Source organism: Fukomys damarensis, unplaced genomic scaffold (genome assembly GCF_012274545.1).
Source record: "Fukomys damarensis isolate Sample0158 unplaced genomic scaffold, DMR_v1.0_HiC HiC_scaffold_26, whole genome shotgun sequence".
Lineage (NCBI taxonomy): Eukaryota > Metazoa > Chordata > Mammalia > Rodentia > Bathyergidae > Fukomys > Fukomys damarensis.
In genome coordinates this window covers 32,203,433-32,225,365 of record NW_022900938.1, presented here as the reverse complement: position 1 = coordinate 32,225,365, position 21,933 = coordinate 32,203,433, and the positions used below count along the sequence as shown (strand labels likewise).

General features: G+C 38.7%; 1 protein-coding gene across 1 annotated transcript in view; it reads right to left on the bottom strand.

Moving 5' to 3' along the window:
- Window positions 1–21,933, bottom strand: part of Dpp4 (dipeptidyl peptidase 4) — a 73,791-nt gene that overhangs the window by 18,938 nt on the left and 32,920 nt on the right. The window contains exons 9-19 of the mRNA XM_010606844.2: window positions 20,364–20,524; window positions 18,785–18,897; window positions 12,913–13,048; window positions 10,317–10,361; window positions 8,132–8,239; window positions 7,825–7,892; window positions 6,934–6,987; window positions 6,463–6,584; window positions 4,916–4,963; window positions 4,573–4,671; window positions 2,236–2,305 (exon numbers count right to left, since the gene is read on the bottom strand). Of these exons, the coding sequence (XP_010605146.1) occupies window positions 2,236–2,305; window positions 4,573–4,671; window positions 4,916–4,963; window positions 6,463–6,584; window positions 6,934–6,987; window positions 7,825–7,892; window positions 8,132–8,239; window positions 10,317–10,361; window positions 12,913–13,048; window positions 18,785–18,897; window positions 20,364–20,524 (1,024 nt within the window). The remainder of the gene's footprint in view (window positions 1–2,235; window positions 2,306–4,572; window positions 4,672–4,915; window positions 4,964–6,462; window positions 6,585–6,933; window positions 6,988–7,824; window positions 7,893–8,131; window positions 8,240–10,316; window positions 10,362–12,912; window positions 13,049–18,784; window positions 18,898–20,363; window positions 20,525–21,933) is intronic.

The following is a 21,933-nucleotide window of genomic DNA, read 5'->3' as shown; positions in this document are numbered from 1 at the left end:
AAAAAAAAAAAAAAAAAAAAAAAAAGCCCAAATTGTTAGCTTTCATTGTTTTTCTGAATCAAATAAAGAGTACTTGCATTTCTCTTCCTTGTGGGCAAGATGTGCACATCTCTCTCCATCATAAGCCTGAAATTGTGCCAGACAGTTCCAAACCCAGAATGGGTCCTCTAAAACTTGGCAACGTGATAACAATCACTGTGTGTTTCTTTCAAAGATGCCCATCAGTTTTATCTTAGAAGACAGTTATCAAACACAGACTTCATAGGTCAACATATTTAAAGTATTATAGTTTTGAATAGCACAGAAAATTAGCTTGTTAGTAGTGGAGTTAGGGACACTGTGCTATTAAAAAAATACAGATGATGACAAAAATGCAGGTTTGAGTCCCTCTTTCCATCTCGACTTAGAAATACTCCCAGACTGCAAGTTCATTTCCTAGGTGGGAACTTCCTTAAGGACTCTGCTTTATCATCTACCTTACAATTCCCTAACTTTATAAATCATTTGGGATCAATCCAACAGATGAATGAATGCTCTTACTTAAAAGTTCAAAGAAGAAAGAAATACAGCCTTGTTTTGGAAAATATGTGTGTTGTTCAACATTTATAAACAACTTTTCTCCCTTTTGTTAATATTGACAAGCTATAATTTACCCCACACATAGCTCTGTGCACAACCATCAAATATGTCATCTTTGTATGATCTACAGGCTGCCTGGGCAAAGGTCTCCTCCTCAGCCTATGTCTCTCACACATCTGCTCACAATGCAGGAAGAGACAAGTCCTACATGCATGCCTTTGCTAACTTTTCTTCCCTCTTCTTAGAGATGGTGGTAAAAAGTACTTTGGTTTAAATAAAAGATTTTATTATTTTAATTGTATACTACTGTACCAGTCTAACTTCAAACAGGAAAATATGTTTATGTATTTATTAGGGAAGTAAACACTTTTAAGAAACATGTGAAATGCCTTTTTCCTGTCAATAGTATTACATTCAATAGATTTAAGAGTTTGCCTTCATGTTCAGTATATCTCAAATTACCACCCCTAAGATTAAACGTTATTTTTAAAAACAGAGAAGAAAAAAGACTGAGATCTCAAAAGAGCGGAGGAAGAAAGTAAATGAAGGGAAATGACACCACATTTTCCTTTTAAAATAATCTCTCCCAATTGCTTACAGGGGAGTCAAGATAAAAACAAATCCTTACTTTTCTAAAGGATCTTTTTTTAGTATTGAAGATAAATCCTAAAACAAATTAATTTTACTTGTGATTTTTGACTTTATTAAGTCACAATTTGGCTTAATAAAATCAAATAGCACATCTGGAAGCTTAGGATACTTGTCTTTCTCTTTGTGCTTTTATGATAGTTTTTCTTTTTGAACTGTAAAGATAGTGGAGCAAAACTAATATCTCTTCCTTTTTTCCTAGTAATAACGTACACATTATGTCCCTAAGTTTCAATGTGTCTTACAGACAATGGGCCAGCATATCTCACCACACGGATTTGAAGAGTCAATAAAATAAGTTAAATTAAGCTTCTGACCCATGGCAGACACCCAGCACATTTGTCATTTTGTTTTCTTTTTTAATAAAGGAAATCATGTATGATCTATGTGATCAGGGCAAGCTAGAAGGATTAAAATTTATTCTAATCATTAAGAATATTTTACAACAATACCACATTCAGAATTCTTGAGTTTCTATTTAACCTTCAAAACTTGAGATTTCGGGACTTTCTCTAGGATTTGAGGAAGTTTGGATTATAATGAAAGTCTCCTATAACATTTCTTTTCATTGAAAAGGGCAATGAAAAATACCAGGCAAGAATATTGCAGGTATTAGAAGAGAAATTTGGGGTTCTGATGCATAAAAAGCAATCAACAGGGAACTGAGGAAACTGAGATAACCATTAATACCTATCTCTTGCTTGTTAAAATGTCCAGGAGGCAGGATGAAAATCAGGACTTGAGAATTCCTATGGAATTCCCTGGCATTTCTGGCAAGTCAGAAAAAAAAAAAAAAAAAAAGAAAGAAAAAGCCATTAGGGCAGAAGAGAATGTCTGTCTCTCTTATCTATTGTGATGGCAGAAAATAGACTGAGGTTTGTGAGTCCAAAATAGAAGGAGAATACAGTAATGAGGAAGAGAGAAAAGATGAATTTGGTGTTATTTTTCAGTAAGCAGTACTGGGGAGGCAATTAATTCCTAAATCACTCTCCCTTCTTGAATACTTACACTTCTAACAGTAGAGGATATTTCTTGAATTTATCAAAATGGGGAGGCAAGATCATCTGATACCAAAATTCTAAACAAAGAGAAATATTAATTAGAAAGTTAAGAACAATTTATTCAATATTTCATTCCTGATCTCTGTCCTTGATGTCACATCTAGAGTCTAACAATTTATTAAATTAGAATACAAAAAAAAAAAAAAGAAAGAAAGAAATGCTTGGATTCAGCATGTTTTAAAGACAAAACACTGTCAGGTTAGCATACTAGTTAATGCTAAAACAATAAAGTTGTTTCTCATGTATCTATTAAATACATTGGTGCCTTGTGAAATAAGAGTACAACTTAGAATTTCTAATGTTTTGTTTTTATAATCTGTTCTTTGGCATCTGATCTACTTATCTAGTTTGTTTATGGCTTATGTTCTAAGTTTTCCTCCAAAATGTTTTCCTCTTCTTGAATTTCCTTGAAACTGTTTAGAATTTGTAGTTGGCCCCAACTCTATTTTAAAGTTCTGATTTAATAACATTTTTATAATTCCTATTGCCATCCCAGACCGCAAAGCTGAGTTCCCATTTTCAGCTCCGTGTTTCACAGAATGAAATCAGCCTTCCATGGAGCAAACTGTTGAGTACATTCTGTGTGATTTTTCTGTGTATCTGCTTAATTTCCTGAGCTTGATTTAACATTAGTTTAGTAAAATTTGTCCCTAAATAATGAATCTGTTTCCTTTCCTCACAAATGAAAGATGGGTTAGACTAATGCATCTAAAACAATTTTTTAAATTCCCATATTTTAATAAGATTATTTCTAGCTTTGATAGATTTTAACTGTAGGCAAAAAAAAAACACAACAAAACACTTTATCTATAGAATTGTTTGTTGCATTTATTTTTCTATTGGTGGTTTGGTTGATGTTACCATTATTTTGGTTTAGGGGAAAAGAAAGATTTAGAAATAAGATCTTTATATAGATGTAACTTTAGTTCATACTTGGCTGAATGTTTTAATGGCTTCTGAATAAATGTGCTTATAAGAATGAAAATTTCATGCCTTTATTATAATTTCAATAAAATATCAAACTATCAGTTGACCATGATATTTTAAATAAATATGCCAAAGTTAGCACTTGATCTCTCCATTGTCCAAGTCAGCAGGGTAGCGATTACAAGGTGCTTTAGTTTTGTCATTCTAAAGATTCACACTCTATTCTTTGTAGTGAGGGGTCTTAACCACAGTCTCATCACACCTGCTGCCTTCTCACAGACTCTCCCTAGTCCTCCTTTCCTGTAATTTCAAAGGTTATAACCACCTCCCAGTGGGACCACTTGCCTGCTCTAACAACTCCATCCTACAATTCCTATCAAGTTTTCCTGCTGATCATGTGTCTTCTCTAATAAGATTTTGGGGGTCCCCACTGTTAGCCTCCTGAAATATAATGTCACATCTCACTATTGAAAGTCTTCTATACCAGACTGTCAACGGTGGCTCTGAAAAAAACTCTAAGCTCTTCACTCCAGTGTGGCTCAGGGCCAGGGCACTGGCATCATCTTGGAGCTTATTATAAATGCCAGATCCTGGGCCCACCTGACATACTGGGTCAGATTGTGGCTGGTAACAAGGTCCCAGGTGGCCGTAATGCATATGCAGTCTGAATACACCGCTCCAAGTCATTCTTCAGAAGTGCCTACACGTTCCACAGCCTGCGCTGCCATTTAAAGTGAGATGAAATGAATATTTTCCACTTTTACCTTAAATTAAAGAAAAAGCTAAACCAATTCAGATGGGTTCTTCTTCTCCCTATAGCCCCTTAGTGGGGATTTTTTTTTTTCTGCCTAAAGAAACCTGTTGTTTATAGTAGTCCTTGAGTATAATCCATGATGAGACTACCAAGCCTGGTCCTCTATGACGGATGAAGAGGATTAGGAAAAACTAGATTTCTATCCAGGAATTGAAGTTCCCAACTTTATCAATGACTCTAACCTTTAAATGTAATCATCTCAGACAATTTTCACCTTTTTGGTTTAAAGGTAAAATAGATTAGAGATTATTGAGTTAAATATACAATAAATACTTACTAGTAGACTAGAGTTACTGAGGAGATGAAACTAAACTAACAGTAGCACATTTTCTCCAGAAACATTTCCTCTTAACAAAATACACTGCATATAAAATGGTATTTTATTTTATGACAAAAGAATGGAAAAGTAGTAATCCTTGTGATAGGATATTTCATGGAAAAATAACCCTCTAAATTAGATTTATATATTATAAAATGTATATTTTCTGATCAGATTATCATATTAGTTATACTTTATTAGTGCCTCCGTGAAATTTAACTTACTTGTTTCATTCAAAATAATGAAGTCCAGTTTTTTGGAAGGCATTTGGATGTCCTGCAGCATTTTCTCCAAAGCTGAATTGTCTTCCAGGACTTTTTGTTCTAAACAAATACAGGAAATAGCAGTAATTCATTACAATACAAAGAATTAGATTATGCGATGGAATAATGAGCAAATATGACACACACTGAGGGAACTGCACACACTTAAGGTTATAAACCTTGTGTTCAAGTCATTGCTGTAACACTCCAAAGCCAGGGGAAATCACACAGTGCTAAGTACATGTTGCTCTTATTCACACACATTTTCCTAAAAGCGAATGAAGGGTGAATTCTGAGAAGATACCTTTAACATTCCTGATGCTATGCAGTGTATAGAGGGGCAGACCAGGACCTGTTAACACAATCAATGAAAAATACATTTTAGATAAGTTTGGCATGCATGAGTTTTCAAAACTGTCATTGGTTACCATTAAACTTTAATAAAAAATAATAAAAATCAGTGGATAAGAAGCTTAATAAATGTTAGTTTTCCTTAAAATAACTGCAATTGAGAGTAAGAAGTATGACTGGGAAAGCACAGGACTTAGCAAAATGATGAAACTGCCCTGCCAAGCATCTTGGGCACATTACTATCCCTGCATGGATTTCCTGGTCACTGAGCTGAAATAAGAACTGCCATCTTCCCCACTCTGATCCTCGCTTGTTCACTGACCTCTCTACCTCAGGGCACAGGCCAGAAGCCAGCCTCACCTGGAACGAGGGACAGGTCCCTCCATGAGGCCCCACCCTGAGGAGTGCTGGAGCCAGGCAGCACATCTGCAGTGCCTGACTTGGATAAGCGATTCTTTTCTGGCATGCAAAAGTGTTTTTCTCACAAGCCCATATCTTCACTATTTATCCCAACTGCGGTAGCTGCAGAGTGGAAGGTAATGTACAGAAAAGCTATTTTGTGAGCTATGTAGTTTTATTAATTTGGAAGATAGTATTAATTTTCATACTTGATTGAAACCACAGTGAATGAAATATCTAGACCTGACTTGCTGTGTGATTTATAAAAACATGTCCACACTTTAATTTCCTTACATACAGAATGAGGATAATCATACCTACTTTTTGGAGTTTTCTTAAGGATTTCATAAGATTATGAATATAAAGCTTTTAGCATAGTGCCTAGAACAGAGCACATGCCAAAAACAGCCATAGCAAAGAACTCTAAATAAATAATGATAAAGGGAGTACATGTGTGAGGGAAGAGACAAATAACTGATTCAGTCTTCTTTTGTGCCGTGGACAGTTATTTTCAGAATACTCAGTACTTTTTCATTTTGAGAAGTAACTTAGCAGGGCATTCAGTAGAGAGGACCCTTCTGTGTTTAAACCCTAGTGCGCCTGGTGTGCGACCTGCAGTAGTCGTGCTTCTCCTTGCCCAGGTTTCTTCATCTATAATAAATAACTGCAGTAACAAAAGAAGATAAAGCAGTGGGCATGTTGGGTGACTGGCCTTTCTCACTTAAAGGGATGAGTGCATAATATAATCATTTAAAACCCACAAAGCATGGGTGGGTTTATAAGAAAGAAGTCTTCAAAAGGAAAGAAAGGTGATTTAAATTCACCACTTGAATGTGAATGGAAAGAAAGGTCCTGAGGAGATTTCGTGACTCCTCAGGTTCAAAAGAGAACAAAGAATGATTCCCAAACTGGACACTGGATTGGGATGCACCTGCACACAGCAGGTTGGGCCCGGGACACAGTGAGAAGGTTCTGGAGAGAGGCATATCTGCTGCTGAAAGGCAGGCCAAATTCCCCAGCCTAGAGAACCAAGGAGCAGCTTCCCACCCACAAGTGAGTCGGAGCTGCCGCCGCCCTACATCCTTGTTGGCACAAACTTACCGGAACATCTCAGCTGATAATATTTTGCCTCTTTACTAAATGATGCAGAATAGTACTGGCACCTTTCTGGATTCAGCTCACAGCTAAGACACTCCACTTTTGTGTTGTCATTAAGTTGGATTCTGTAAAACCAATGGAGGAAATTAAGCACTTGGTCGAAGATAAATGAAAGAAATTGAATAATGGCATGTTCTAGTTTCAAAAGTATCAGAATGCCAAAGCAATTCTTAAAATCTTCTTTTAAAATGTGAAATAAATACACAAATTAGTAACTTTAAATCTCCCAGCATTTGAAAATGTCAGAAAATATCTAATAGTCACTCTTTTTGTGACATCTGTATTGATTTATAAAAGAATAAAAGTGCTTGGTAACTATTCCAAACTAATATTAAAATAAGACGTTAAAGGTTCAAGTCTAGAAATTGTTTGTCATCTAAAAGAGAGAAGCCAACAACTTGACAAAGCTCTTACTTATAAAGATTTCTTCCTCCCGGCCTTCCTTTATGTTCATTGCTAATGTAGTATCTGGGAAGAAAACAAAGAAATACGCACGATTACAAAAATGGCGGAACTGAAGCAGGAGACACCAGCACGTGTCCGTACACACGTGTGCCAGTTTTCATTAGTGTTCACCCATTTTCGGCCCTTGCTTCCCGGCCCCTCCATCACCCCACGAGCCATTTCTCTCCTCCATCTGACCTAGGATGCTCTTTTATTAACAGACTAAAACATATGAAACCGGGGATTTATTCCTTAAAGTGACAAGTAAAAAACAAAAAGAAACCTTTTGTATGAAAAATATGACTGGACAACTAGCCTGAAATTGAGATTCCATTTATCAATTGTGTTTTCCATATTATCTGATTTCTATCACAAGCTTCAAGATGGCAAAAACCTCACCTTCCAAAACAGCTTCAGGCCATGGCAAAATTCCTCCACGATGTGGCCAAGAAAGATCCATTAAAGTGCCTACGATTCTAATGAGAGGGTAATGGGCAGCATCGGGAAAGTTTTCTATTCTCCAAAGAGAAAGGCCAAGGCCTGGACAGATAAACTTGCCTTTCCCAGCCTTCCAAACAATTAGAGCTGCTGGCAGCTACAGTGTGCCGCACTCTGGGACGTTCCAGTGAAACACGCTGCGGCTCTGGGAATGGAAAGCAGGTAAGTGCAAGAGGTAGAGCTGCGTGTGGCATGGTATCAAATCTGCCGAGCATATGTGAAAATCATTAAGGCTTCCGTATGTTAAAAAGAAAAAAAAGCATTGAACACATTCCAAATTGACTACTCTTTATTTGTCGGAGATTTTTCCCTACTTCTGTGCAATAAGTGGGTTTCTAGCCTACCGAGTATGAGAATACTCACAGATAATCACCGGTAAGAGCTTCTATCCCAATGACTTCCCAGGCTCCTTCTGTAATAAATGTGCAATCCTGATGGGGTTTTTAAATAAAAGATTTATTAGGCTTTCTCTTTAAAATTAAGTAGAATCTTAAATCATTTACATCAGGAGCCAAAATAACCTTGATATCTCTTGTTGGATGTTCACATTCCACCCCATCCTTCACCATACACCATTAAAGAATTTGAATCAGTCTATTTGTACATACTGATAGACTTTTTTTCACCTCAAGTTAGTTTCAAAAATAGGAAACAAATTAAGAATACTCACTCTATCATCTATTCGGAAATGACAAATGTGTTTATAACCCTCTTCGTTACTGATGATCTTGTAGAAACTATTACCATTGGAGGTAAAATGAGGTTCTGCAGGCCTAAACTAGAAAGTAAGAGAACAAAGAAACATGAAAGCACTGGTCTCATCTGCCTCATTTCAGTACCAACTGTAATTTTAGAATATTCTCCCCCAAAGCTATCCTCCAAACCATGTTTTATTTGCCAAATAAAACTGGAGGATCATGAAATTTTTTTCTTCAAGAAAATGTGGACAAAACAAAACAAAACAGAGCAAAAACTCATGGGCAGTTTTTAGTGAGGAGTACAAGACAGTAGACACAAAATCAATTGCACAGGTCATTTGATAAGCAGAAAGTCACCATTACTGGGACGCATTCTCTCTCCATGGAGAATTACTATGACTTCTAGCTCTACGTGTATAATACCCAGAATTCACCTTTGTTTCAAGAAATACATTTCCTTGGTGTCACATATGTGCTTTCTTGACCCACACATATTATTATTTGATTGCTTTAGGTTGGAAGTGCTTTGTAGTTTGGAGAGTTTTGTTCCTGTTGTACACATATTTGTTTTTGAAAGTCAAGCTTAGCTGTTAACCCTGTCCGGACTACATACAGTAAGAAATGTCTGATGTATATTTTATATGGAAACATTCTTGTAAGCATTTGTATTATAAGCTTGTTTCATTTTGTTAAAGGTAATAACCAATTTATCAAAAAAGATTGTGCAGAGATATAGAACAAAATTTTCAGTGTTTTATAGTTCAATAAAAGATAATACAGAGAATATAATGTAGTTCAAGTAGAAGAGCATCTATCCCAGTCTGAAAGGAATGTGTCGTTTTACGATTTCTATTTCCTAGCTACATTTGAGAGCAGGTAGGAGATAGTCTTTTAAAATTGTGGGTTCACTGCACTCTTGATGTTTCCTGTCTCATCAGCTCCCATTTTGGGAAGGAAGAAAAAACACTTCCCTCTTCTATTTAGTGATTCAAACTGAATTCATTTATGGAGCAAGCTGAGGCATGCAGTACACTTGGTGTTCTCATTACAGAACTCTGAAGCACATTCCCCTCTCTAGACCTGTGTTCACAGCCTTATCTTTTTAATACATTTCCCTGTTTCCCCTGGATGGAGTTGTGCCTAGTAGAAATGTGTGAAAAGTGGCATCTGTCTGGTTAAATACAGAGAGGAAAAAACATATTTTTTTTCAAAGAGTCGTGAGGAAGTGTAGCGTGTCTCTTGCCATGGAGGAAACCACTTTTCATGTTGGCAAACCTCTCCCCCTCTGCCCAATCAATGCCTGAAGAAAAGGACATGAGAATGTCGCCGGAGCTCTGAGCCCAGCTAGAAGTGTTTGCCCTGCTGGATTAAGGCCCCACCTCTATGAACCAAGACGTGAAATCTTTACGTATTTTGTGTCACCATGTTTCCCTCTTTATGAGGATTAATAGAAGTGGTCTTAGGTGCAATTCATTCATTGTCTTGCGTGCGAGAAGTCGTGCCGGCGAGAGTTCCTTCACCTACGTACCGCCTTCCATGGTCTTGCAGTAATGTGACTGGCAATTCTGTGTGCAATACACAAGTAATGCAGTGGGACTGAGGAGTGTGAGAAGCCTCTGAGGGTCAGCCTTGCTTTCCGGTGAGAGCTCTGCAGCTGGGTGCCTCACAAAGTGTGAATTCAAATAAGTTTCATTTTCTCCAGAGAGGGGTATGTAGTGGGCATTCTATGGTTGGTACTGAATTTCTGCTGGATCTCCTTAGGCATTTTTCCAGGCCGAGTTGGAAACTGTTTTCTGCGTTTAGAGCAGAGGACTTCAAATGTGAGGTCAACAAACACAACTGGCACCATGGCTGCCTTTCAGCAATGATTGCTTTTTAACTTACTGGGAGCTACAATTTGCCTAGAGTATGTGTTTTGCTTTGTTTGCTCTGCTCCTAGTTTTTAACTTACTTTTTCTTATTTTTCCAACTGAATACATTACATATTCTTCATAAAAAGATATCTCTATAGAGAACATTTCCAATATTTGAGAAATAGGTCAACTAGTACCTCTGTAAATGAAAAGTAACCCAGGACCCTAGTGTAGAATACCTACAAATCATAGTTCTGACTAGCTGGTGCATAGCATGTGAAATCCCATAACTCATAGCACTTACTCTTCCAACCCAGCCAGTCGTGCTCATCTCAGTGTGTTCATGGGCCTAGGAAGAGAAAAATCCAGTGACAGCATTTCAAAGAGAAAGAAGATGATGAAATGTACTCTTTAGCCACAATGTGGGACTATAGACACACTTACACTTACAATAAAGTTATTGAAAACTATCTCCACTCACATATTTAGGCTAGTATTCTTCATGTAATTACATTAGATCATTTACTGAAGAGTTTCCTTCTCTTTCTTCCACCCCAGCAGCCCATCTTTAAAACTTTCATTCTTTCCTGTGCACCCAAGCCAGAGTCTTTCCAGATTGGGAGTCTTTCCAGATTTTTGCTCTTCTCATAGTCATCTCCCTCATCCTCAACTTCTGTTCCATCTTTGCCATCACTGCCTTTGTCCATATCTTTGACAGGTTTCCCTGGTTCACTGCCACAATCTCCTCATTGGACAGATTGATTATTTTCTCTCTGTTTGGTCTACTATGTGTCCTGCACTGCCCTCAGCTGACCTGACCTCATTTGGCAAAAGATCTAGTCTCACACTGACATTCTCCCATTTAAAACCTTGAATCAGCTCCCCACTTCTTACAAGGTAAGACTAAACTCAGAATGGCACCTGAGCCTGTATCACTAGCCTTTATCTTCAGCTCTGTTCCTCTCCTCTGGCCCTCAGAACAAGTACCCACAGTTCATGCTCTAAGGTTTTCATACTAGTTGCAACAGCACAGTCCTCCACTTGCATGGGCCTTTTGCCCTTATCTGTCCATATAGGACATGTTACCCTAGACTCCTCTATGTCTCTACCACGTTTCCTCTTTGCATTGCCCCACCTCCCCCCAGTAGAGCTGGGTATCTTCTTTCATCTTACATCTTCTTTTCACCTTGCTTATGCTTTTTTTCTTTTTTTTTTCTTTCTTTCTTTCTTTCTTTCTTTCTTTCTTTCTTTCTTTCTTTCTTTCTTTTTTTTTTTTTTTTAATGTACCAGGGATTGAACTAGGGACCTTGCGCTTGTGAGGCAGGTGGTGAAACCACTGAACTAAATCTTCCCCAGCCCACTTATGCCTTTTTTTTAATGGCACAATATCAAGGTATTAAAGCGATCCAATCAGCACAAAGGAAAGGGCATGTGTTTTGCAGTTTGAGTTCTGGCAGTGTCTTGTGACCTGACCAAGTTCCTTAAACTCACTGAGCCAGTCACCAAAGTCCCTGATATACTGCAAGCACCAATAAATGATAAAGCTCATGATTTATTTTCATAATGGGATTCCTTATCAGAACAGAAGCATTTTGGGGACAGACAGGCTAATTCATTTTTTAAAATATCCATAGATTAGCACAGAAATTGGAGCATTACAGGCACTCAATGTTTCTTACATAGATAAGTGAATCAATATATGCAGTGCTCAAGCTGCCTAAAATGCCAGTCTTCCCTGTAGTTAGGATGAGAGCAGGGAGGGAGGTGTGTAGACACAGGGCCATGACCAGAACAGGAGGCTTTGGAGGGTCCTTGGAATATTCCAGCAAACCTCTTCCAGTTCCTGCCCTTCCTGTTACATTGGCTCTCAAAGCAGCTTAACTGTGATCCACCAGCCCCGCTATCCCCCATGGTCTTCTAGCTGGAAACCCCCCAGTGCTTCAAGGTTGGCTTAACATTGAGCTTGCTCAAGTGTTACCACCCTCTTGCCTGGTAGTTATTTATTTAAGTTCTAAAGCTGTTTCCTGCTTAAAGATAGTAATAATATGGGAATGAATATGTGGCCTCTTAATACTGTTTTGTTTTACATATACTTAGCCAATCATTCTCTATCTGCTGTATCTCCTGCGTTAAAACACCTTCATTGCACTTGCATCCTTTGGCCCTCTTTACATCTTTGAATACTGACATCAGCACAGTCCATCAGATTCTGTTATGGTTTGTATCTAGATGCCCCCCCAAGCCTCATGGGTCACAATGGGGCTTTTCAGAGGTGACTGGGTCTATTGTGTATGATGCTGGGATTAAGGGTGTGTGACTACTAAATTACTCCACTGATTGGTTTGGCATAGTTCTGGGTGTGGATAATGGGAAGGCCCGTCCTGGGCCTGGTTGGCAACACCCAAAGGATGGGTTGCCTGGAAGGGATAAAAGGGAGAGGCGAACTGCTGCTGCTACTTTGCTACTTCACTGTTTTGCTGCCTTCTGCCTGCCATGAACCATTTCTCTTCTGTGATGTCCCTCTGCCATGCTAACATGCTTTGGAGCCAGTCGACTGTGAAATGAAACCCCTATAAACTGTGAGCTGCAATAAACCTTTTCTCCTTTAACTTTGGAGTTGTGTAGTTTGTATCAGCAATAAGAGATTTAATCACCCTTGTCTCCTTCCTAAGTGATTATACCATAAATAAAACAGTATGACTAGTGCATACAGATGAAGTAGAAGCATCATCATGTTATCTTATATTTATGTCAGACGGATCCACTGCCTCAGTGCTCGATGCCAAGAGAGAAGAGAAAGTCGAACTTAATTTACTAATTGCCAATCTTCACTCTCCGTGAGTTCAGAGCCCTCTAATCACATGTGGTTTTAGAATCAGAGCACCCAGATCTATCCTTACCAGTGAACAATTCCATCCTAAGTTGGACTTGTCATAGTCACAGATAGCCAAGACAGAATAGTTCTGAATCCTCCTAAGCCACTGCAAAGCAATCCGTTCTTGTGTAGCCCATGTTACCCCACACAAGTAGTGATCCCTGGAAGAAAGGCAGGGAGAGGAAAAGAGAGAGAATGAATTTATTCCAAGACAATACAAATAAATATTTTCCTTAATAAAAAGAAATTGATTCTAATGAGTAGCAAAGTTTTAAATGGTTAAGAATATGATTTATTACCATAAAATTTTAACTTTCCTCAGGCTTAAAGTACAGTTTAATTTTGAATGGAAATTAAAAATAGATGCAATAGTAAAAATAGTAGCAACATTCTACAGTGGCTTCAAATATGTGACTGGAATAAGATGCTCAGGATTTATCAGGTCCTGAAATTGACTCCTGATGGTACCTGGGAGTCAAGGGTGATGCTCTCCCATCTCCTCTCTGCTGTGAAGAAACAATACAATGAGGTCAGGGACCCTGGCTGAGATTTGAGTATTTCCTGGTAATTGGATGTGCCTTTCTAGAAAATTCTTATTAGGATGAAACTACGCTGACCCTTTTCTCAACTTCACTTTTAAATAGGGGGAAAAAATTCACTCACACCTCCACAAACTTTGAAAATCAAAGAATTATATCCTTAAAAAACCATTTCTCAAGAGCAAAAACATGAACTCTGTGAAGACATCGAGGAACCCTGTGGTATTTTAACATAAATTTATATAACAAGAGATAATTTTCACAGTGCAACCTCCCCAATACATACCTTCAAACATTTTTGGAACCATCTTCAGATTTGTAGTGAAATGCATCGAATTTATAGTATTCTTCTCCTAGCCTCCTTAACATTATTTTTTTCTGCATGATTTTTTATTTTAGGGTTACTTCTTCAGGTTATAGCTGAACTGCCACCTTTTCTATGAAGTTTTTTCTTGGAAATTCCCCGCTTTCACAAACTGCCAGGCTGCAGTTTCCCAGAATGCTTTGCATGTCATGTGGGGTAAGAAAGGTGTCTCCTCTAATTCTTTAGCATTTGCTCAAAGCAGAGGTGTCAAAGGAGATGAGGAAAGGCAAGTAAGTCTTACCCAGGACACATAATAAGTCAGAGAATGAAAGAAGGAAAAAACAGAAAGGGAAGTTTTTCAAAATAAATTTTCTAGACCAAGAGTTGGGGAACTTTCTTTTTTCAGTTAAGGGCCAGATAGTAAATATTTTAATATTTGTGGTGTGCATGTTCTCAGTCACAGTCATTCAACTCTGCCTTTGCAGCACAGAAGCAGCAGACAATACTTAAACAAATGGCAGTGGCTGTGCTCCAACGAAAACCTGGAATTTAAATACGTAACTTTCACATCATGAAACATATTCTTTTGATTTTTCTTCCTAGCCATTAAAAAAAGTAACTCCACTCTCACTTGAGGAAGAAGCCGATATGGGCAGCTGGACAGATACGGTCCATGGGCCCTGGTGTACAACCTCGGTTTTCTACATGAGACATTCTCATTTTTTTAAATGCCAAAAATCCTTTGAACAATTTCTGAAAATTATGTGCCTCTGTCTAGGGTGGGGAAAGCCTCTCTACTCACATGCACAAACCTCTGGAAGGTTCCACAGGTATGGGTTCGGATATTGGGATCTAGAAAAGCCCATTCTCCTTTTTAAAGAGTTCTGATGGTGAAAGGGGCAAAATAATTCTTTTTTATGATTAGTGCTGGTGCTAAGTAGCTCTATCTATTAAAGCCATAAATTACTCATGTTCAGAAGTCAGGACTATGAAGCAACATTTCCCTAATTGAAAACATTCAGTAATGGAATGTAGGAAGTCAGCCAGGAAGCGCGTGTGTATCAGCCCCTTGCCTGCCCGTTTCTAGATAAAGTTTAATGAACCTGGATCCTCTACCACCTTTGTCACTTCCATGGTCCAAAGCGTACTCTGTACCCTGGTGCTCAGCAAAGCCAGATCACTAGTCAAGCAGACAGTTCTTTTTAAAAATTTTTAATAAACACACTTCTCTTCTACTGCAGCCCTGAGTTTATACCAGGCTGAGATGTCAGAGTCATCAAAGAGATATAAACAAATAACTCAACTGAACTTTTTTTCTGAAAGGTTAAATTCCCTACATTAGTCTGGAAACATCCAATAAGCAGGATTATCAACTATGCTTTACACCTGCTGACTTTATGCTGCCATGTGAGAGGCAAATACTGAACAAACTTTCTCTCTGTAATGGTGGAGGGATGGTAAAAAATGAGCCGCACCTCCTGTTAAGCCTTCCCGTGAGCCTAAGGTATTGCATCCTATGTTAGGTGTAATCACTCCACAAGCATTTCTAACCTCGGGAGCTGTAAAATCCAAGGGGAACATGGCCGATATTAATGCTAACTCAACACAGTAATTTCAGAGGATAATAATGAGAGAGTGAGTGCATGTGTTGTCCGCCAGGAATTGTTCTAAGAGCCTGACATAAAGCCCAAGACCACCTGTGAAGTAGATGTTCTTGTTCTGCTTTACAGATGAGGAAAATGAAGTGCAGAGAGGTCAGTAACATTCCCAGGATCACTCAACTGGAAGGTATCATAGTCAGGGTTCAATCCAGCAGTTGGCTTCAGATTGCTTATTCACGCTCACACCCACTGAAGAACTGCTGCTTATCCATCCCTTTGGGAAACTTTACTAGTTAGCTATACCTTCCTGCTTCTTTTTAGCACAAAATTTCTCACTCAGTGAAATCTAGTTATTCCTAGAGAGTTCAATGTAAGCTAAATTTGATAAAGCAAGTCATATTTGAATGCACTGAGACTTAATTTTGAATATCACACTATAGGGAATCTACTTATAACATGACTGACTGTCCTAGCGCAATGTCTTACAAAGAGGAGGCATTTAGGAGAAGTCTTTTGGGTGATATTAGTACCCATAATTTGTGTAAATGGTTTTTTTTTTTTGGTACATTAAGGATACTTAAAATATGCATTACTAACTAGAAAGAATATTGGAGGGAAAAAAAGCTACTAAGAGCAACTGCAGACCGTGGATTGATTAATTTAGTGAATCACCAGAGGAAGCAGGCGTACTGCCAGTGCCGGCCTTGGGCTCCATGCCACCCTCTGCTCTGATAAGGATGCCAACTCTCCTGGGTTGCTGACAGATCGAAGAGAGGAGAAATGGGCGGGACAAGAGGGAGCAGATCTAAGGATGCAGCACGCACGGGTAGCAAGCCCTGTTCTGTCTCCTTTCTTGCAGACGTGGCTAGTGTCCAAGGAATATCTGTCTGGTTTATTCATCTCTTGTGTGACAATCTCAGCCTTTGATGACCCTGCTTTGCAGACCAAAGGTCACTCACTGTTTAGAGGAGGGAGAACAAGTCTTTATCTAATGTATCCCTTAGGAGCAGAGAACAAGGGTGGGGTATGTCATGAGCTGGATGTGAGGGGGCTCAGAGCAACTCAGCAGATGTTGGGTGGGGTCACCTCAGTGGAGCACACCCTCTCTAGTCCTCTATTTCCAGGGCACAACATTTGCAGCTGGACAAGATGGGGAGGAGGAGGAAATGAAGATTGCTCTGCAAGGTCGCTGTGAAGGCTATCCATGAACTCTTTGTGGATTACTATGGCATACACAGAAAGTCACTCGGAAAACCCACCTCGTCCACTGACTTGTCTATTAATTTATTCTACAAATGTTGATCCGGCACTTGTTATGTCCCTGGGGACTCTCCCAGGAAAGTGACCCTTACCCTATAGAAACTGTGTTATTTTGGGTGGCCATGTAAACACTGCTATAAATAAAACAGTAGGAGTTATATGATTTTACATGATATACTGTTTTCTCTCAAATATTCTGGGCTCTCAGATTCCCCTTATAAGTAGTTAATATACATTAACAGCTTGACTAATCTAATCAACTTTCGTGCCAAGTCAGTGAAGCAGAAGAGAGGCTGGCTTGGTTCAGGTTCAGGGCTGCCCGAATGCCCTTCTCTCTTGCTATCTGCAGGCGGTGCTTCTACTCACTTCCACTCACTTCTGCTAATTTCTAAGAAACCACAAACCTGTCTTGTCTTCATAGAGGATTTCACATGCTGGAAGCAACAGACACATGGCCTCCTAGGTACGCAAATGAGGGAAACATGAGCAGAGGTAGGGAGAGAGATGCTGGCCCCTGTAAGGTGGAGCAGTCCAGAAATGAGTGAATTACGGGGTAACCCAGCAGCAGCTCCCTGAATGGTATAACTTGCCTAAATTTCATTTCTACTGCTGTATCTTTGCAAGACGGAATATTATCTTTAGAGAAAAGCTAGAGCCTAATTTTAGAAAAATTGCAACCTAACCAGTGTTAACAGAGACCCAAGCTGGGTTTTAAATTCACTGTACAACACTTTGCTGTGGCATTTCCCAAGGTGAATCTTCATGTTCCACACAAAATATCCAGTGAAGAAAGTAGCCCATAAGTTTAGCTTAAATAATTAAAAAGCATAATGAATTAATGATTAATTCACAAAAGACAAAAAATAAGTGAACCTTTAGACTTGGTTGAGTTTCCTGAGCTCAGTACTTCGCAACTGTGACCTGAAAAGGGACCTCTAAGTAGGGATGACTTAGTCTCTTCATCTGTAAAATGGCTATGGTTGTGACACCACAGGGTGCTTGTGGGGAGGAAATGAGTCGGCCAGGGCTGAACACAGAGCTCAGCCCCAGCTCCTGGGATGTTCCGAACACATTTTCACTTGATTATTCAATAACTGTGTCTCAGCCTCTGTCCTATTCCCACTTCCCACACTGACACCTGTGATTTCAGTGGTTTGTTTTACTTCGCAGAGCTTCCGCTCTCTCAGCTGTGTATCACAGTGCTGTTGTGGCTGTGTCCTGGGATCTCCTAGGTTCGGTCTAATCTCTCGGGCTCCTGGGAAGGAATCTGACTTGCTTAATCTGTACCTTCTTCAGTAAACTGTCTTTAATCCCAGGCATCATGGAAGCCCATCTCCCCTCCTTGGAATACCTCTAACCTGTTTTTTAGTTATAGCTCTGTTACTTCAGTCTTAGAGTCATTTATCTCATTGTTTTATATCATCTCCCTGATCGTAAGTGCTAGAAACACACAGGCCGGAAGGTGCTTAATAGCAGTATTTCAAACTTCCAGGATTATATAAGTAAGCAAGTAGCATCTTGCGACACAAGATGACGATGGGGTTCTTACATTGAACTCATAGCTTCTCTCAGTTTCTCTAGGTCTCACACTGGCCTACACAGCCCCGTGTGACCCTCCCCTCTGCCATACTCTGTTCTCACTCAGAAGGCTCCAGTCACTCTGGCTTTCTGTGGTTCCTCGAAAGCCCCAGCATATTTCCTTGGCAGGGCCTTTACACTTCTTCCTCTGCTCAAACGGCACCTTCAAGCATCCGTGTGAACAGATCCCCTGCTTTCTTCAAGGATCACTGTTCACAGTTCTTCTCTTTGCAAGGGCCTTCCTGGACTCTCTCCACCAGCCCCATCGCCTTTGTCCTGCTTTGGTTTTTCTCACAACATTTATCACCACCTGGCACTTTCTATCAATATTTATCTGGTTATCGGTTGTCTCCTCCAATTTGAGAGCAGACTCCACAGTATCCGTGATGCTGCCTGCTCTGACCATGCCCATCAGCCTACATGCCCTCACTAGAATTGTGCTCAGCCTGAAGTCATGAAGTAGGGGCTCAACCAAGAGTCACTGAAGAGCAGAATGACTGGGTGACACAGTGGGGTGCTGCGATGACTCTAATCGTTTGTGTTTGAAACCTTCTCCATGGAAAGTATGAAACTGTCCACATCCCAAGCATTCTGAGCATTCAGGTAGAATCTTACCCTGTGATCACAGAAGCAGGAGCAGCAATTTGGATGGAAGTTGAATTGGTGGGTGAGATGAGAGTGTCTATATTTACAACAAAGAACTTAACAGTTGGATTCACCGTTCCTGCCTAGGAAAAAGCAATTCTAGAATTGGTATTAACAAAATACTGTAACATCATTATATAATTTAAACCATACAAAAATGTCCGCATTATAGCCATACAGTTATTACAATCAAACTATCACAATTATTATGTCACAATTCAATATAAATAAAATAAATATAAGGGAGAGTAAGGAAACACATTTTCATGTTCAAGCAGAAGCACAACATGTAAGTTTGTGTGTGTCTGTATGTGTGTGTAAAACTTGAAGATCCAAAGTATTCCTTATTTAAATAAAAAAATGTTTACTTGTTCACAACTTATGTACTGTGTGCAAGTGAGGATAAACCTCAGAAAATCACTTCTAGCATTTGCAAATATTGCCTGGCTCTGAGGGATAAAAAGTCTTTGGTGCCTGTCATTGTGAAGAACCTTCAAAGATGTGGTCCACCAGGAAAATTAGTGCCTGAGCCAAGAGCTAGGGATGCTAATTGGGTGGTGGGCACTGTTAGACCATGCTCTATGTTACATCTCTATGGTCGGTATTATGACAGAAGCCTAAAGCTTTTTAAAATATACACATAGATCTTCTATTGACGGATTAGGTAGAAATAATATGATATTTTTAGCGAGAACATTTTATGGGGTTTTTTTTTTTGCCAGTTTTGCTCATCAAAAAATAACATTCCACTAAAAACACATCTCCATATTTAGTCTCAGATCTTTTTTCCTTTTAACTTCCTCTCCTTTCCGAAAATGGCAGCTTTTTCATAAGGCAAATTAAGTGAGTTGGTAAAAATAAAAATTCTTTTTTTCAAATTTCTTACAGCAAAACTACTTCATTAGATTTTCTTATAGATAACACTGGGGCCATTTGTACAGTATCAGTGAAGAATCCCTGGCTCCCTTCTGAATCCCATCTTCCCTGGCTTACACTGCTAAACGGAGCTCTTCAATTTTAATAAATACACATCCTGGATGGCAGAGAACAGTCTTGAAAACCAAGATGTGACACTATTATTACAAATGTAGGACGTGCAAAGTTTACATTAGTGCCAAATCTATAATAGAACCTCTAAAACTAGTCATGAACTGTATCCTGTTAATTAGTAATACAATCTGATATACAATCAAGCTTTTCATCTTCATCTCGGGTACATTCCAACTTCTACAAATGAGATGAGCTTCTGATTCCATTACTTCATTCAAACATTTTTATTCCCCCCTACCTCTTTCAAAAGCATTTTCACCATCTTTTTCTGCTTGTCATTTCTCAAAGTTTTTGGAGAAATTACAAAACCTTAAATCACACTCTTTCCTGGGATAATAAAAATACTTTAAAATTGCCAGATGCTGTTGACTTCAGCAAGAGTAATCACAGCAAGCTGTTGAAGAGAGGCTGACAATATTTTCATTAGCAGGAAGGGATTAAATGCAACCATTCTCTTCCCATCAAATCACAGAACCACTATACAAGCCGGAGCACAGACCTTTGGATATGGAATCTTTACAGTCTTTGGGTACTGCAAGGACTCATCTGAGTAGAAGGAGTATTCAATGAGTGGGACGTTTGTGTCGTTAAATTGGGCATATGCTAAAAAAGTGCTGTTTGGAGACCACCATAGAGCAGAGTAGGCACTGAAGATTTCCTCTGAAAAAAAAGACATAAATTGTTCTGTTACAAGAAGTAGCTGATAAATTGGCTTTGGCATTCAAAATATTGTTCTCATTAGCTTTAGTAATTATTGTAGAGTTCAACTAATGAAACACTTTGCATTTGCTGGGTTTCCAAAATCAGAGTAATACAAATGAATAAAAATAAAATCTTCAAGGATATATCTGGATTGTAAAAATAAGTAACCCATTGGACCATTTTAGAATATTTTAGCATGCAATATTTAATATAAGCACTACATTTTTTCTTTATCTTATAATCCTCTAAATTTATGCCTCAAAACATACTAAAAGTAAATTTCACACAGGAGGCTGATTTTCCTTTCTAATTTTCAAACAGTCAACATGCCAGCATACTCTCCCCAATTGAGCTCAGTTTGTACTGAGCCCGCAGGGTACTGGTGGGTGGTGTGTAGCTCCAGGCTATCAAACCAATATGGTGCCCAGAGTTTACTACTCTTGGCACAAATATGGTGTGGGAAGGACGGATTTAGAATAGCAAGAGCTCCGTGAGACCCCTACAGAGAAACATCTCCTTTACACAGCCGAGAAACTAAGAACTGCCTGGGTTGTTTAACACCCTCTTCTGGTGTATATGCTGGGTTCAAAGAAGGAGGCAAAGGAAATATCTCGCTTTGCAGTACATCCTGGGCTTTTTCTTAATACTTGACATTGGCAGTTCCTTCCTATGATCATTATGGGGACTGTTCATGGGACATTCCATCTCTGGCTCTTACACTGCCTAAATTTCTTTCACCAACTTGGAAGAAATTCAAGTAGACTAGGTGAAAATTCTTATTTAATTTGGTAGTCTCATGTGATGATGTGGGGATAAACATAAAAGCAAGAGCACAGAAAATAAAACAGGGTTAGGAAATTATGTACCCCAAATAAATTACTTGATGACTAGGTCCTCTTTATATGGTGTGTAGAATACATTTTTGGTAATAACAACAGCAGCAGCAGCAGCAGTAAAAATAATATCAAGGATAAAATATAGTGATTGTATTAATGATTAGCTGATATTTCATAAATGTGAACTATGTACCAGACACTGATAATAATTGACTCTTATCATGTCAGTTAATCCTCACAATAACCTATTGTACAGTTGAGCAAAGTGTAAAGGGTCTAAAGAGGATAGAAAAATTGCCTAAGGTCTCAGAGCTTTCATTGAACCCATACTATTCTGATCCTACTTGCCTCTATTTCAGAATTTCTACTAACATAAAATCGATTACATGTTAAGGCAGCCTACTCCCACTTTGGCAGCTTTATACCTATATCCGTAATATTATATATATATATATATATATATATATATATATATATATATATATATATATATATATATATATATATATAGAGAGAGAGAGAGAGAGAGAG